The 17,768-nt window shown below is 35.8% G+C and overlaps 1 protein-coding gene across 6 annotated transcripts in view; it reads right to left on the reverse strand.

The window, feature by feature from the left end:
• Positions 1–17,768, reverse strand: part of STXBP4 (syntaxin binding protein 4) — a 166,667-nt gene that overhangs the window by 121,637 nt on the left and 27,262 nt on the right. For all 6 annotated transcript variants that reach the window (XM_019817652.3, XM_045045033.1, XM_019817653.3 and 3 more), the window contains 4 exons: positions 16,127–16,233; positions 15,721–15,940; positions 14,654–14,732; positions 8,140–8,234 (listed from right to left, as the gene is read on the reverse strand). In XM_019817652.3, the coding sequence (XP_019673211.2) occupies positions 8,140–8,234; positions 14,654–14,732; positions 15,721–15,940; positions 16,127–16,233 (501 nt within the window). The remainder of the gene's footprint in view (positions 1–8,139; positions 8,235–14,653; positions 14,733–15,720; positions 15,941–16,126; positions 16,234–17,768) is intronic.

The raw sequence follows: 17,768 nt of genomic DNA on the forward strand, positions 1-17,768 counted from the left end.
CTCCTACTTATTTTTTCTTACAAAACATTATACATATCTTCTTGTGTGGATGTGTGAAAATTTCTCTGCAGTATATCCCTAGAAGAGGAAATGCTGAGTCACATATGTATTGTATCTATATATTGTATCTATCTATCTATCTATCTATCTATCTATCTATCTATCTATAGTCAACTTTACTAGATACTGTAAAATTACTCTCACACTGGTTGTAACAATTTACACACATCACTAGTATATAAGCCCTTTTATTTTTCTATATTTTAAGAGCACTTGCTGTTTTCACACTTTAAATTTTGTTAATATGTTGAACATGAAATAGTATGTTGTTTGTTAAATTCCCTTCGTTATAAGTGAGATTAAACTTCTTTTACATGTTTATCAGCAATGTTTTTAACTCATAAATTACTCAGCAATATGTTTTAAGTTGTCATACATGGTTTTAAGAAATATTTTTGCTAGTGATTCCTAAATTTGGTGACATTCTCCCAAATGTGAAAACAAAGAAAGTCTTCAGATCTTGCGAAATGTCCCCTGAGGCAAAAAAACAAAAACAAAAACAAAAAACTGTACCTTTTATCCTTGAAAACTACTGCTCCAGAGACAAACACTGTTAATGGTTTGATGTATAATTTTCTAAATTTTTTTTTTTAATTTTTTTTTCCAACGTTTATTTATTTTTGGGACAGAGAGAGACAGAGCATGAATGGGGGAGGGGCAGAGAGAGAGGGAGACACAGAATCGGAAACAGGCTCCAGGCTCTGAGCCATCAGCCCAGAGCCCGACGTGGGGCTCGAACTCACGGACCGCGAGATCGTGACCTGGCTGAAGCCGGACGCTTAACCGACTGCGCCACCCAGGCGCCCCTAATTTTCTAAATTTTTAAATGAATATACATATTAAATATACATAAATTATGTGTTTATTTACAGCAATTATTACATACAGTGTTGTACGTTACTTAAAAAGTATTAATATATTATAGGTTTCTATTCTGTACATTTTACATCTCTTGCATGCTTTTCAAAACTGCTGTGATAGTGCATTAGCACTTAAGTATACATATATTTCAAATTTTGAATATAGCAAAACATTGTATAACTTTTAACTTTTGAATTTCTTTTAACCTTTTGAATTTCTCCCTACAGGTAATACCTGTCACACTTTTGGTTTAATATTCCCAAGTATTTTACTATATAACATTTGATATATATGAAAAACAAATATATAACAGATATACATGTCTTAAGGCAGGAAAATAACTTAAAAATTCCATGAATCCATCTAAGAAGTACAAAACTGCCAGTACTGCTGAATTCAGGTCATATATTCCTACTCCTTTAGAGTAGGAATGGTTTCGTCATTCCTCCATATTGCTATGTAGTCTTGTAACATCCACATATTCATCTTCACTGATAAATATCTGATTAGAGGAACATTCCACAATTTATTCATCCCTCATTCCTGTACATTGGGGTTTTCTGCTTACTAGCAACGCAACAATGAACATTCTTGTACACATCTAAAACTTTCTGTAGGGTTTTACTCCTTACTTAGGAGTAGTTTGGGTGGGTCTTTTTTCTTTTTCTTTTTTTTTTTTTTTTTGAATGATGGTAGGACTTCTGAAAATATTTTCAGGGCGCCTGGGTGGTTCAGGTTCAGTTGGTTAAGTGTCTGAGTTCGGTTCAGGTCATGATCTCACAGTTCGTGTGTTCGAGCCCCATGTCGGGCTCAGTGCTGACCGCTAAGAGCCTGGAGCCTACTACGGATTCTATATTTCCTCTCTCTGCCCCTCCCCTGCTTATGCTCTGTCTCTCTCGCTCTTTCTCAAAAATAAATAAACACTAAAACAAATTTTTTAATAAAAATATTTTAGATAGCAGTATTTTTTAATGTTATGAGTATTACAAATATTTTCTCCCAGTTTTTGGCATAACCTTTTACTTTTTTATATTCTCTTTATGGAGTCTCTTATGGACAATTGCCAGGTATGTTTGTATACCATTATTTCATATTTTTTAAATATATATTTATAAAATATTTTAAGTTTTGGGATTTGTATAAATAGTATCATACTATACAAATCAACATGTAACTTTTTGTTTTAATAACAAGATTTCTTGAGATGTAATTCACCTATCATAAGGTTCATGATTTTAGGGTATAGTTGCATAGTTTTTAGTACATTGACAAGTTGGGCATCAATCACCACAAACTGTAGAAAATTTTCATTGCCTTAAAAGGAAACTATACCCACCAGCAGTCACTTGCTATTTCCCTGTCCCCCTAGCTCCAGGCAACCACTAATTTATATTCCGTCTCTATATATTTGCCAATTCTGAGCGTTTCATATTAATAGAATCATATCATTGTGGCTTTTTGTCTGCTTCTTTCATTAGCTTAATGTTTCAAGGTCTATCTATGTTGGAGCATGCATTAGAACTTCATTCCTTGGGGCACCTGGGTGGCTCAGTCGGTTAAGCGTCCGACTTCGCTTCAGGCCAGTGATCTCGCAGTTTGTGAGTTTGAGCCCCACGTCAGGCTTTGTGCTGACAGCTCGGAGCCTGGAGCCTGCTTCGGATTCTGTGTCTCCCTCTCTCTCTCAGCCCCTCCCATGCTCATGCTCTGTCTCTCTCTGTCTCTTGATAATAGATAAACGTTACAAAAAAAAAATTAAGAACTTTATTCCTTTTATAGCTCAATAATAACTGTCCATTATATGTATGTACTATATTTTATCTTTTTTAAGTTAAAAAAAGGTAAATCAAGAGTAAAAGAAACAAGATATTAGTATAAAAATAGCAGGTAGATAATAACAAATTAGAAACTCAACAGGAAATATAAGATGGCTGCAAAGATACAGTGAACTAAAGAAACAATGTCTTTAATGGGTGGCTCAGTCGGTTTAATGTCCGACTTCAGCTCAGGTCATGATCTTGTGGTTCATGGGTTTGAGCCCCACATGGGGCTCTGTGCTGACAGCTCAGAGCCTGGAGCCTGCTTCAGATTCTGCGACTCCCTCTATCTCTGCTCCTCTCCCGCTTGTGCTCTGTCTCTGTCTCTCGAAAATGAATAAACGTTAAAAAATTTTTAAAAAGAAAGAAACAATGCCTCACTAAAGCTAAAATACTAAGCAATAATAAGCATATAAGTTTGGAAGAGGCTTATGAGAGTTAAAGTATCATACATGCCCTGTATGTTCAAAAGAAAGGTGAAGATTTTATTAACTTTAGACTGATTAAGTTCAAGATACATGTTAAACTTTTAAGGTAATCACTAAAAGAATAGCAAAAGAAGGCATAATTTCCTTTTTAAAATTTTTAAATGTTTATTTATTTTAGAAAGAGAGAGAGAGAGAATGAGTGAGAGAGGGGCAAAGAGAGAGGGAGACACAGCAAACGGAAGCAGGCTTCAGGCTCTGAGCTGTCAGCACAGAGCCCAACACGGGGCTCGAACCCACAAACCATGAGATCATGACCTGAAGTCAGATGCTTAACCAACTGAGCTACCCAGGTGCCTCATAATTTCTAAATAAGTTAGGGGAGAAAAAATAAAATGCAAAAACAACCAACCAAATATTCAAACATAACCAAACCAAAGAATACAATAAAGGGGGAAGGGGAAGAAGTAATAGAACAAAAGTATTATTTTAATAAAATGGTAGAAATAAGTAAAAATGTATTATAATTACACAAACTATTAAGTATGTGGAGCCATGGGAACGTCTGCATAAGACTAGTGGGAATGCTACTTTACAAATCAATGCACCAATCCAACAATTACTTTCTGAGCAGTTACTATGAGTCACGCATTTTTTTAGGAACCAGAGAAAAGGAAGTGAAAATTTTGGCAACACCTCAAGTACAGATGAAGGTAAATAAACACTTTGACCTCATCATGTTTTAGTAAATCAACTTTTAAAAAGCATATGAATGATAAGCTTGATATTTAGAACAGAGTTATCTCTTGGGGAGAGATAGAGGTGTATATGATCAAGAAGAAACACACAGGCAATGTCAAAAATTCTCATTCTTAGCTATGTGGTGGGTACAGGTGTGTTTGTTTTAGTATTCTTTAAGCTGTACATGCACAATATAATCATTCTGTGTATGACTGATATTTTCATATAAAGAAATAAAAACAACTTTACAGAAGTAAAGCAAACAAAACACCTGTCACAGAAGGTAAGCAATATATGATTATTATTGGGGCGCCTGGTGGCTCAGTTGGGTGAGCATGCGACTCTTGATTTCAGCTCAGGTCATGATCCCAGGGTCATGGGATTGAGCCCTGTGGGGCTCTGCACTGAGTATGGAGCCTGCTTAAGATTCTCTCTCCCTCCCTCTGCCTCTCTGTCACTCTCCCCTACTTGTGCTCTTTCTCTAAAAATAAATAAATAAATAAAAGTATATGATTATTTTTATACTAAGTAATAATAATTACAAAATAAAATCAGCTACAATGGAAACTGACCTAGAGCTAAACTTCAGAAATTTATTCTAGATGAATACAGCACGTCAGTGAGGTAAGCTCATAAATATAAGCAGGAAATAATCTATTTCTGGTCAAAAAATAGGTTCCAAAAATTTCTTGAATAATAATGAATGTCATCTTTTAACCTTTGGCAAAAATGCAAATTTGTTAATTGGACAAATAAATGCCCTTAACTCTAATGTCTGAATGATGAATTTAAAAAAAAATTAACTTCTTTACAATATTCATCACATACTTCCCAACCTAATACAAAGAACATCTCATTAACTGTAATCAGACACTGGGTATGCCGTTGCTCACTACAGCTTTCTTCAAATGTTACAGAAATGGCAAGAGGTAATGTAAATATCAGCGAAATGGCATCTGTATCCCAAAGCATCTTTCTTAGGTACAAAAATACAGATAGCATACAAGTACAGTAATTCTTTGTCTTCAAGCCAACTAATAAATTGTATACCTATTTGCTGTGTTTACCATGTCTACTTACAGGTTTAACATTAGGATTAAATGAGACCCACAGTACTCATAAAAATACTTAAAAAAATATGGCACTGCAAATAACTATGGTGAACTTATTTTAAAATATCTGTAAAATTACATCATCCTTAGGCAAAAAGGCAATCCATTTTTCAGGCAAGGAATTAAGAGATAAGTAGTTCAGTATTAGAAATCACTTTCCAGTATATCCTGATACAAAATCATCTAAGTAGACTAGTAAAACATAGAGGATTTCATGAAGACAATGCCATATGTGTATATGTCTTGACAGGTAATTTGCTTCAGCAAATTCTAACCTCTTGTCTTTCATAAAAATTGTACTGAGTAGGCTAACTACTTAATAATCACATGGTCAGTCAATACCTTTTCCTTGTGAAATTTTATTAAAATAATTTCCTAGATGCTATATGTAATATATTTACAGAAGATAAAGGAAAAAGATAATTTTATTTCATTTTAAATATTTGATCACATTGGCCTTATCTGTTACTGAATCTGTCTGCAAAGTAGCAACTGAAATAGAAGGACCTATTTCAAATGGAATGATACAGATATTATTACATTATTAGGCAACTAAACGAAAAAGGAAAGGTAGCTCAGCAAATATTTGGGTAGATAGGAGCTAATTTGGATTTTGGGGAAAAAAAATTCTTATTAAGTAAGATACAGTTTCAAACTCTGAAAACAAAGAATGCTCTACTAAATAAAGTCACTAATATATTTTGAATAAAAACGCTGAATTTACACAGAACATGGGTTGCCATTACTGTAAAACAGCCATTTTATTTTTCCAGAAAAGCAATTTGTTTAGGCTAAAAGGAGGACCAAAACCTAAAAATTCTGATTCAACAGTAAAACAACTCAAATTTCTCAGAGTCTGTATAAATTTAGATGATTTTCTTATCTCTAAGATAATTAGATTAAAAAATAGCATGTGCTAGTCATGCGGTTATGGGGTGATGATGGGAGTTTGGAGCTGATGGCCAAGAAAGAATTCTTGAAGATGTCTTTGGTGCAAAAAGGTGATTTTTATTAAAGTACGGGGACAGGATCCATGGGCAGAAAAGACCTGCACTGGGGTTGTGACGGGTAACTGTCTACCCTCAGGTTGGGAGGGGGTTAGGGACAGTGTAAGTCTCTAAGGAATTTTGGAAGCAAGGTTTCCAGGACCTTGAGGGGCTAGCTGTTGTTAGGAAAATGCTATTTATTACTGTTTAGTAAAATCTAGTCATGAGACCCTTCAGATGTACATCAGGGAGTCATATGCTTGGAGTATGATTGCCAGCATACATCTTGGGGGAGTTGAGATAAAGGAAGGTTACCAAAGGAATTTTTATATGTTAAAGTAGACTTACAGGATGGGGTGTCAGGACTAATGTTAAGCCAAGATTCCCTTTTGTCCCTAGCAAAGTGTCATCATTGAGGCAGCTGAGCTCCTAGAGGGAGGTCACTCTGCCTGGTTCAAGGACTTGTCAATGGACTGTAGGCAGTAAGGGAATTTAATTTTTCATTTGCCTTTGTTTCCCACATCACCATGGCCGGCACTTAAATCCCCTTATATCTTGATGAGGGTGATATTAGGGCTCCAGGAAACAGAGTCTATAGGTTTCTGGAGATTAGGTATGGATAAGATTGCCTTTTACTTGCAGTTTACTAATTTACCCGTAAAACTGAAGCAGACACCTATCCTGCATGACTGTGATCTCTATCAGTCAACAGCTTGCTTTCTTTCCTTTCCCCAGTTCTTGAGCAGCCAGGAGTGTCTGAGGAATATCACACACATCCCACCTAGAGGGGGGGATGCTGTTAGCCTGTACTTTGCCTTCAGCTTGCCCTATGCTCCCTCATCACTAGGAAAGCTTAAATCAAATAAAAGAACAAAGGCTGCCAAGTTGTTATTAGCTGGATAACTTTCTCCTTACCCAGAGAAATGGTTAGTATTAAATACTGGATGTTCAGAAATGCATATTAAAGCAACATCATTAAAAAACAATAACTTTATTTTTTAGTCATTTATAGATTTTTTAAACCTCAAATAATCCAGTCACCAATAAAAAGAGAGAACACGTTAGCAGAAGAGAGCCAGGAGTTTGAAAATCTAAGGGAGATATCTTAAGTACTTAATAATGGGAAAGTTTTAATGAGCACAAACCAAGTGTTTAAACAGTGGTGGGTGTACTAGATACTGCTGTGAAGAAACTTTATCTCACTGTCAAAACAAAATACACATAAGATTATTCAGCACTACGATGTGATGTTAAGTGATGTAGATGTGCAAAACAAGGGAAACAACTATAATAGACACAGGGACTGGAACTGAGTTACAATTTGAACAATGGTTAAGATTTAAATTGACTACAAAAATGGCACTGGTATAGGACCATGCAAAGATGTGAATATGGGAATAAGTGCAATGTGTATTGATTGTAGCTATGCATTTTCAACTCCTCCTAAAATGTAAAAAATCCTTATCCACAAAAACTGACAGGAAAACAGAGGCTGTGGACCTTCAGCCCTATATCCACTTTTATATTAAAAAACAAACAAAAAACACGGCACATTTTTGCTGTAAGCTCCCTGGTGACCTGACAGGAAAAGCTCTAAAATGCTTTTCTACTTTTAATTCTTCCTTTTTAATCACCTTAGGTTTCTTTTACATACAATACTTTACTCTCCCCAGGACTATTTTTTGGCACCTCTAAGTACATTCTACCATCTTCTTTGTATTTAGTGAGCATCTGACTATTTTGTTGTTTAGGATTTAGTTTCCCTTTGCTTTTTAAAAGCTTAAATAATGGAGAGTTGTTTCCTCGCACTTACTGCTTTTACATACACTTTGTCATAATTTATTCCATGTTCCCTTTGATTCTACATTGTAAAACATCACATTTGTCTTACTCCTGCACAGGAGGAAACTGATTAATTTGGTGTCAATTTAGTTACCAAAGGTTTTATTTCTATTTTGTACTCCTGAGTTGGCTGCTCCACTCAAACATAAATAATTAAAACCCAAACTGCCATTCATTTAATTGCAAATAAGTTAACTCTTCAAGAAAGTAATGGCTTTAGTTCTTTATCCTCTCAAAGAATAAGACTACTTTCTCACTGTTGTTTTATGGAAGAAAAAGGGAAATTTAAAGTATTTACCATTTCCAGTTTCTCTGCCTTAAGGCGAACAGAAGGATTTAGGGAAATCTTCTTTCCTTGTGGTCCATAATTATCAGTCCAGGCAGGGGCAATATCTAAGAGACAACAGGGTGCACGTTAATTGGAAATTTAATTGGAATAGAACTTTTCATTTGACAGAATGTGTTCTGGGTTCCTGCTGTTCAAAAATAATTCTGGCTAATCAGTTGGCAGTTTTCACTTTTGTTTTCATGATTTTTTTTTCTTTAAATCTAAAATGTATTATATAAATCAGCTTCACTTAAGCATTAAAAGATATGATATAAAAAGAATGGCCAATTACGCATTAAGTCCCATGGAAATATTAATTTAAAAGACAAATATATATCCTACCACTACCCCATCATCACCATGTCTTACTCGTTGTAAACCGAAGTCTTTTTTCTTCCAAATAAATAAAATCGTATTAGGAATTCAAAGAGATCGCGATACTTCTTTGACAAGCAAATGTGGTTTTGTTAGGGGAGTTCTGAAGGTACTAAGGAAAAACTCATGAATGCAAATTGTTTCAAGTTTGCACCTTAAGTATGATAGACTCAGAACTTCTGGAACCAAAAATCCTATTTCTCATTTTACAGAAGGGTTATATTTCAAGGAGCATAGATGGACTTTCAAGAATTAAATTTCATACACCTCTCACCCATCCTAACAACCTTCTCAAACTCCACTGATAATTTAGATGTGCCTTTTTGTCCTTGCTGCATGAGTACGAGACCAGACGCCACAAGGGACTAGACCTTGAAAAATTATTTGTTGTTTTTTTTTCTTTTTTTTTCAGTTTATTTATGTTGTGAGAGAGAGAGAGAAAGAGAGAGCACAAGGAGGGGAGGGGCAGAGATAAAGGGAGAGAATCCCAAGCAGGCTTTGCACTGTCAGTACAGAGCCCGATGTGGGACTAGAACTCACAAACCGTGTGATCATGACCTGAGCCAAAATCAAAGGAGTCGGACACTTAACCGACTGAGGCACCCAGGAGCCCCGAAAAATTATTTGTTTTAATATGTCAAAGTTTGTGAAACAAATTCCTGTAATTCATGTCAATCCTTACATCTAAATTGTCACTATTCTAAATACACTTCTAAATGGTATTTTACTAGTTCTACATAGAAACAAGAGGAAGAGAAAAAACTTTTTGAAATGTCACATCTTTATGCAGTGTTTTAATTTTTTTAAATTTCTCAGAGCATCTGTCTCTAAGTACAAAATGATTTGCATTCTCTTTCTTAAGAACATAAGAAGCGCATATGAAAATAAATAGTCTTCCTCTAAACCTTTAACACATCCTTAACATTCTATGTAAAATCTTGAATATAGCTTATAGGTGTCAAGATCATAAAAAAAATGGTTACTGACTTTTAGTTTCAAATGGAATCAAACCTTAAGCAAGCGTGATTTTAGTATAATAGACTTCTATTATACAATTCCGATAAAAGCAGCAGTCTCTTTTGTTAACATGATACCTAATTTTTAGCTATGAGACAAAAAATAGTATATATCTATATATCTGTATCTATATTTTTTTCTCTTAAGTGAAATTCTGTGCCAAACCTATAGTGTGGCACAAAAGATCGGCATGGAGTGGTATGAAAGACCCAACAGCAGATAAGTCAAACTTTTATTTTTCATTTTTAAGGTATGGATTTGTGAGGCTTGACAATGACCTTCAGCTTGGTGCCTGACCTGCAGTTAAAGCACATGAATACTAGGTGGACCCAAGCTAACTTAATTATGATTTCAGACCAATAATCTTAATCCTGGGAGTGAATTACTCAATTCAAGTGTAAATGTGTGGAAGGGAAGGGGGATGGGAGGGAGAGAGAGCAGACAGAGAGGGAAGGACAGGGACACACACAGCATCCAACCCACACTAAGACCTTCATTCTCACCTACATTCTCCTAGATCTAAGCATAAAAATTTGCTATGTGTAACAGTGGAAATTAACAGAAGATCAGCTCTTATTCACGCTTACTTTTAGCTAGGCAGTGCATTAAGTTCTTCATATAGATACACTCATTAAGCTTTACTATAACCATATGACATATATGTTGCTATTCCCATTGAAAAGATGAAGAGATCAAGGCCCAAAAACATAAAGAAACTAGCCTATGATCACATAGCTAGTAGGTGACCATGTCAGGTTTCTAAACTCTTGTGACTCCCAGAGCTATTATTCTTTTTCTTTTGTTTGTTTGTTTGTTTGTTTAGAGAGTGCCAGTGAGAGAGCAAACAAGAGTCGGGGAGGGACAGAGACAGAGGAAGACAGAATCCCAAGCAGGCTCCATGCTGTCAGCACAGCTCGATCCCAAGAACTATGAGATCATGACCTGAACCCAAATCAAGAGTCAGACACTTAACCGACTGAGCCACCCAGGTGCCCCAAAGCCATTATTCTTAAGTGTTGTCAGTATCTTTTATCAGGTTTTCTCATCTGTAAAGTAGAATAAAAGAGTCCACCTTACTGGGATTGTAAAGGTAAAATAAAAAACCATAGAAAACTATTAATGAACACTATCGAATATTGTTAATATTAACAAAGCAAAATATTTTAAAAGATTTAATGTAAAATTACACTAACCCCCCATTGAACAATATGCAATCATGGCTTAACAAAATCTCACTTTCTTTCAGATGACCTTCCCCTAAACCTGTACTTTGAGTCAAAACCTTAGGAGGATTTGTGCATAAATCTGGCATGCTTTGGTAATTCAGAATAGCTTGACCTGAAAAGCCTCCATAGACAGACAGCTTTTCCCATTTGCCAGTGACATCTCTCAATTCTGGCCTCAAGCTCTTGATTTGCTCCTCTCTAGGGGAGTGAGGATTTTCAAAGGATGGCTTATTATTCTCTTGGATCTTCTTTTCTATTCCTCTTTTTAGGAGAAGAAAGAGAATGTTTAAGAGGGCAGGATCAAAACCATTTGGTTTGTACCATGAACCCTCCATGGATATCTTTCCCTATCACTATTTGGTTTCAGTTCTAAAACCTTTGTGTGGGAGGACTGTGGTTTGTGTTATGGCAAAGTTAAAGCAACGATAACATTTCTTCATGCAATAATTCTTTACTAATTTTTTTAGGAATGTCTTTAGTATGTTTTCAGCCCACTTATAAGATCATGTGTTGGTTACCTTATGGCAATAGGTAACCAAATGGCTGTGGGTTCCGAAATAAATTTATATAATAGAAAAGTTGTTAAAAACATATTTGACTAGGGGCGCCTGGGTGGTGCAGTCGGTTAAGCGTCCGACTTCAGCCAGGTTACAATCTCGCGGTCCGTGAGTTCGAGCCCCGCGTCAGGCTCTGGGCTGATGGCTCGGAGCCTGGAGCCTGTTTCCGATTCTGTGTTTCCCTCTCTCTCTGCCCATCCCCTGTTCATGCTCTGTCTCTCTCTGTCCCAAAAATAAATAAAAACATATTTGACTAGTGTGTGGATTTTTAAAATTCTAACCAGTTTTACACTTTGCAATAATTTTGAGATGAGAACAGAGGTAGATTTGCCTCAATTAAGTTTAATTTTTGTTGAGGTTAACATTAAAACTTGTTTACATTTTTTTAATAAATACCAGCTGGCCAAAGGAATTTAGATGTGACAGTTAATGGTCTAATTTGGGAACAATCTATAATTAAGTGCTTATAACAGACAAATCACAACATAGATAAGTTACCTAGAGATAATTTAGAGTTGATTTTGGTTTTTTTCCCCCCACAGAAACATTTGGCCTACGACATTTATGTGAAAGTAAAAATCTAGGACTAACTCAATGCTAATTCTACTCTAGGAAACTGTTCTGTTTTAATTGCATTTTAATATTTACTTTTCATACAGCTTACTCACTCAAATGTATTTTTCATTAAATCATTTTTCTATTACAAAATATGGTATTGTCTATTTTAGTCACTGATGCAAATTTACTTCATTTTATTCATCGCTCTGGGATCCCTTTGCTCTAATCAGATCTGCCTCCTAGGATCATCTGACACCTAGTTGGTCCTTAGTTCTTTACTATTGCTCATGGTACCTCTTCACTTGGGATGATCTCCTTCATCCATCGAATGATGTTTACCACTTCTTTCAAGATCTGGATGATGTCTGATTTTTGCTAAGAAATTTCTGCATGTTGTGACAAATCCTTTACTATGTACTAGTTTTGGGGGGTGGTGGGAGGATGCAGAATTGAATTAAAGGATGGGAGCTTTTGCTTCTGCTCTAAAAACATGCCCTGGAATATTATCTGAGCTACACCTTAGTCTGTGGGTTCTGTAATATTAGTAACAGCAAACTTTACTGAGCATATGCTATGTACCAATTACAGCGCTAAGTGCCTGACGTGCATGATTTCACACAGGAGTATTAACTCATAAAGACCCACTAGGAGACTATTTCAAAGTCACACAGCTGATAATTTAGGAGCAAAGACATGAACGTCTGGGCTTGACATTTGCATTCAGAGCCTGTGCCTTCCCTACACCACGCTCAGGCCATTTCTCTCCTCAATCCACTTCCTTCATGTCTTTGCACTGTTTGTGACAAAACAGTATGTTCCTCTGAGCATGAAGACCACTCACATCCTGCTCCAGTTAACAAAGAACACTGCAAACAGCAGTTATTCGATAAAATAGACACATATGTATATATATTCTAATCTGAATAATGAAAGTTTTTTTTTTAACTCCATGTTTTATTTCACCATAGACTATTAAATAGTTCATGGAAAATATCCTAATTCCTTCATAATTCCTACTGAACTATGTTTTCTACATACAGGACATACTCAGTAAATGCTTCTTGAATTAATAAAAGACTGAAAGGCATTGAGTAGTTCAATTACTTTCTTTTTTTGTTTGTTTGTTTTAATGTTTATTTTATTTTAGAGAGAGAGACAGAGCGTGAGCAGGGGAGGGTAAGAGAGAGATACACACACACAATCCCAAGCAGTTTCCAGGCTCTGAGCTGTCAGCACAGAGATAGACGTGGGGCTCGAACTCATAAGCCGTGAGATCATGACCTGAGCTGAAGTCAGATGCTTCACTGACTGAGCCACCCAGGTGCCCCTCAATTACTTTCAAAATTAAAAACATGTTATATAAATGTATCCTCGCCATCGTTTGTTTTTTTCATTTATCTTTTTTTTTCTCACATGAGAAAAAACAATACATCCAGAGAATAGAAATTAATTACATTAAGGGGATAATACTAATAAAGTTTCTAAGAGTCAACAGACTCCACCCAGTAAAAAGGCATATAATTTATGGCTAAAGACTGCTGCCGACCCACTGGTAAATACTGCTCCAAATCAGAGGAAACCACTATGGAATCCGCTTTAAGTTCCTGTTAAGTGTGGTGCCTGTGTGCTGTGGTCTGAATGTTTGTGTCCTCCCCACGTTCACATGTTGAAACCCTAACCCTCAAAGATGATGGCATTAGGAGATGGGGCCTTAGGTCATAAGGGAGGAACTCATGGATGGGATTAGTGTTCTTATGAAAGAGATCCCACAGGCTCTCCTACTCCCTCCCCACATGAGGACATGAAGGTAAGCCTGCAACCTGAAGAAGGCTCTTACCAGGACCCTGGCAACACCATAATCCTGGACTTCAAGCCCCCAGAACTGTTAGAAATAAATGTCTGTTGTTGATAAGCCACCCAGTCTGTGGTATTTTGTTACAGTAGCCCAAGTGGACTATCATACTATATAATTTATACTAGCTTGTCCTTATTTTACAATTTTGATCTAGATTAATGCCATTAAAAATTAAAATATACAGGTAACAGTTTGCATTATAATTTAAACATATGTAATTAAAATTTCCTTTCTATAAGCATGGCTTTTTGATTGTTGCTGTAGTACTTAATTTTTGGAGATAATTTAAAAGGAAGGCTTTTTTTTCTTGATATCTCAGCCACTAACAGACACTTTACAGTTTGATAAAAATTATTTTCTTATGTAGGTTACACAGTTAATACTTTATTGTTTTAAAAAGTCAGCAAATCATTTTATAGTAATCATAAGCAATAATATTCAATTCATAACATTGATGTTCTTTCTAACTTACATCTATAATAATCTCTTCTTAAAAAAACATATTTCTTAAGCTATGCTCCTATCTATAATATCTCTTAAAGGTGGGTTTAATAAACCTCATCAGTATTTCACTAAAAGGACAAGGCAGCCTAATCTTGATTTAAAGGCGAGTTTACATTATTTGGTTTCAACAGTCCATTGGTTATTACAGCTTCACAGACACCGTTATGATAATGCATCTTAAAATTTCAACTCTTTGTTAAGGAAAATTTCTAATAAAAATCATAATCTAACAAGGACCACTGCACAATACATTCATTTTACTCTTTTATTCATTGAAGGAAAAAGGCATAATGCACCCTTCTTTAAAGTCCATTAAGTCACATTCTGTACTCCTCGTTGAGAAAGAGTAATTGAAAGAAATAACAGTAAAGAGGAATTAAATGTGCATTTACCTGTATTAGACATATCCGTAGGGCTGTTTTCTGAAGAAGTAATTGGAGTCTGTTCTGTTTTCTTGTATCCAGTTTTTATCTATGAAAGAAAAGGAAGAATATAAAATGTCATTTTCTAAAGTAGGTCAAAGACCAGACTAGAAGCTCACGTTAACATAAAAAGAATGGTTTATAAGATTAAAGCTGTGGTCCAAAAAATATGAAATCTCTAAAATTTTGGATATTTATCTTCAAGCAAAGCATTTCAGAATTAAAGGTAACAACTGCTTTCAGCTCTATGCTGTCCAAGGACAACAAAACATAAGGCCATGTACCTTATCTTTGGAAAGGTATTATAACCCCAAATAAAAAAAAGTAGAAGAGGCTGACAGATAATCTTACACTCCGCATCTTATTAGCAGGCACTTGAAAAGGTAACTGGAAATTACCTTTGATGAATTTTATTCCATTGATTGAAAGCCTACCTGAGTTTCCTATTTTGTTCTATAGCTAACATGGAATTTAAGAGTATATGCTCTATTTGTTTTAACTATGATTTGTTAGGGCACTGCAGCAATTAGTAATTAACTGCTGATTTTGATGTAGAAACTCCTCCTTCTGTGTGATTCTACTGGGGTGAACTAGGTATTAGCATACACACGTGAGGGAACCATATCCACCTACACTGGGTAATCAGGATTACTGTCTCACTGTGCAGGAGAATAAGCTAAGAACAAAAAGGTAGACTGCCTGTCTTCAGTCAAGCAGAAAATAGGAATAACAAGAAACCATTAGACACTTTCTGAAAATAAATATGACATGCCTAACACAGTTTTGAGTGCTATCTAGGCATATCTTTGCAAGGCCCTCCCTGATCTTGACTTTCTGAACCAAAGACACACTGACTTGAAAAACTGTATTATTGACACAGCACAGCATAAAATTCTTAAGCAGGAAAAAAAGAAAAGATCTTTCAAGTAAATACCAAAATGTTAATAAACTGCATTGCCGAAATTATAATTCTATGTGTATGTAACAAACATAAAAATATACAGACCGGATAAATATACAGAGAAATGTAAGATTACCTGATTTCTCCTAAAAGAAGATAAAATGGTATCTGTAGTTTGGGGAGTAGATGAGATCTTTGGAATTAGTATTTCAGGAGGAGAAGGAAGAAGGCTAAATGTTGAGGCTTGTGGTCCATATTCTCCTGAAGCTTGTAAAAGGGATGTACAAGATGGATTTTCTAGATGACTGCCATCCGATTTTTGTCTTATGAAGGCTATCTCCCAAGCAGATTCTGACCTAGCATTAAAAAGCAATAACTTTATGGATAGGTTATGGATATGGTACAATTGAATTTTAAGATAATGTTTCAAATATTATGAAAATATACTTCTTTTAGGGTCTAAAGTATTTAAGTCTCTTAAATTACTATTTTTGAGAAGACATGTTAAAAAACTCATTCTACTTTATGGATAGGAGAGTTACCTTAACTTGGCTCTAGTAATTATGCTTTTTGCTTCTTCAAAGGATACACCAATCATAGATTCCCTGTTTATTGAGACAAGTTGATCTCCTGGTTTCAAACGTCCATCCTAACGAAAAAAGTAATATATATAAAGAAACTAATAATGATGGTTTAAAAAAAAACAAACAAACTGATGTAACCAAACCAAAGAAAAATTTTAGTCAACAGTCTCTTAAAAAAAAAGAGTGAAAAGAAAATACTAGACAAAGAACCTCAATAGCAAAAAGTTTTTAGCTAGTTTGCCTACATGTGGATGAAATGGAATGGTTCGTGCATACACAGGCTAAATTTGCACACTAAAGAATCCTGAAGACATACATGAATACATATATGCCTAGATTAAGACACAGCCTGCCTGGCACACCAGGAAAAGACCTGTTTTAAAAGCTTGGTACTACGTATGAGACAGATACAGCTCTGACTCTGTGATAAAGGAAATAATTCTAGAATGTTTCAGAGTGCAAGACTCATTCACTTTAGTTTCTGAGCATTCCTGCCTCTCTCATCCCACCAAATTGGTAAGATTCATTCCATAGTAAGATTAAAAAAATTTTTTTTAATGTTTCTTTATTTTTGAGAGTGACAGACAGAGCATGGGTGGGGGAAGGGCAGAGAGAGAGAGAGGGAGACACGGAATCCCAAACAGGCTCCAGGCTGTGAGCTGTCAGCACAGAGCCTGATGCAGGGCTCGAACCCATGGACTGGGAGATAATGACCTGAGCCCAAGTCAGACGTTTAGCCAACTGGGCCATCCAGGCGCCCCTCTGCAGTAAGATTTCTAAAAATTCAGTCAAGGATCTTAGTTAGATTGATCCTACCCATATTTCAGCTCTTTACTAGATCCGTCATAACTCCTGTGATGCAGGTCTAGCTGGTTGTATATCCAGCTTTACTCATGTCCTACTAAGGATGACCACTTCTAACCAGCTGCCTTGCATTGTCTGCTAAGACCCAGCTCTGGCTATAACTAGCCTAACTGGATAAGAACAGAGCCTACTGATGACAAGATTTCATTTAATTTAATTTAAGTTTCTCAGTCTTTACCTGTCCTTTTCCTTAATTCAAACTGGAAAAGAAGAATGAACTCTTTTCATTTTCAGCTCCTAAGACATGTCTCAATTATTCTCAAAGATAGAAGGCATTATTTCTGTAATGAGGGAAGAAGCTTATATGGTTAAAAGAGCTAGATTTTCACCCTAATGGCATTTAATTAAGTTCTACAAATTCAAGGAAATATCTCCCTTCAAAGTCTTATCTACTATATATTCTAAGATATATTCCTTGGAAAACTAACTGATCTTCAATCTGAACTTCATTATATATAATAATGGTAATCTATAGTTACTTCACTACTAAGTAACAATAGCTATTTTTTTTGTTTTGTTTTTTAAAAAGATATTTAGTGAGGCACCTGGGTGGCTCAGTCAGTTGAGCGTCTGACTTCAGATCAGGTCATGATCTTGCGATCTGTGAGTTCGAGCCCCTCATCGGGCTCTGTGCCAATAGCTCGGAGCCTGGAGCCTGCTTTGGATTCTGTGTCTCCCTCTCTCTGCCCCTCCCCTGTTTGCGCTCTCTCTCTCTCTCTCTCTCTCAGAAATAAAC

Source organism: Felis catus, chromosome E1 (genome assembly GCF_018350175.1).
Source record: "Felis catus isolate Fca126 chromosome E1, F.catus_Fca126_mat1.0, whole genome shotgun sequence".
NCBI classification, from domain to species: Eukaryota; Metazoa; Chordata; class Mammalia; order Carnivora; family Felidae; genus Felis; species Felis catus.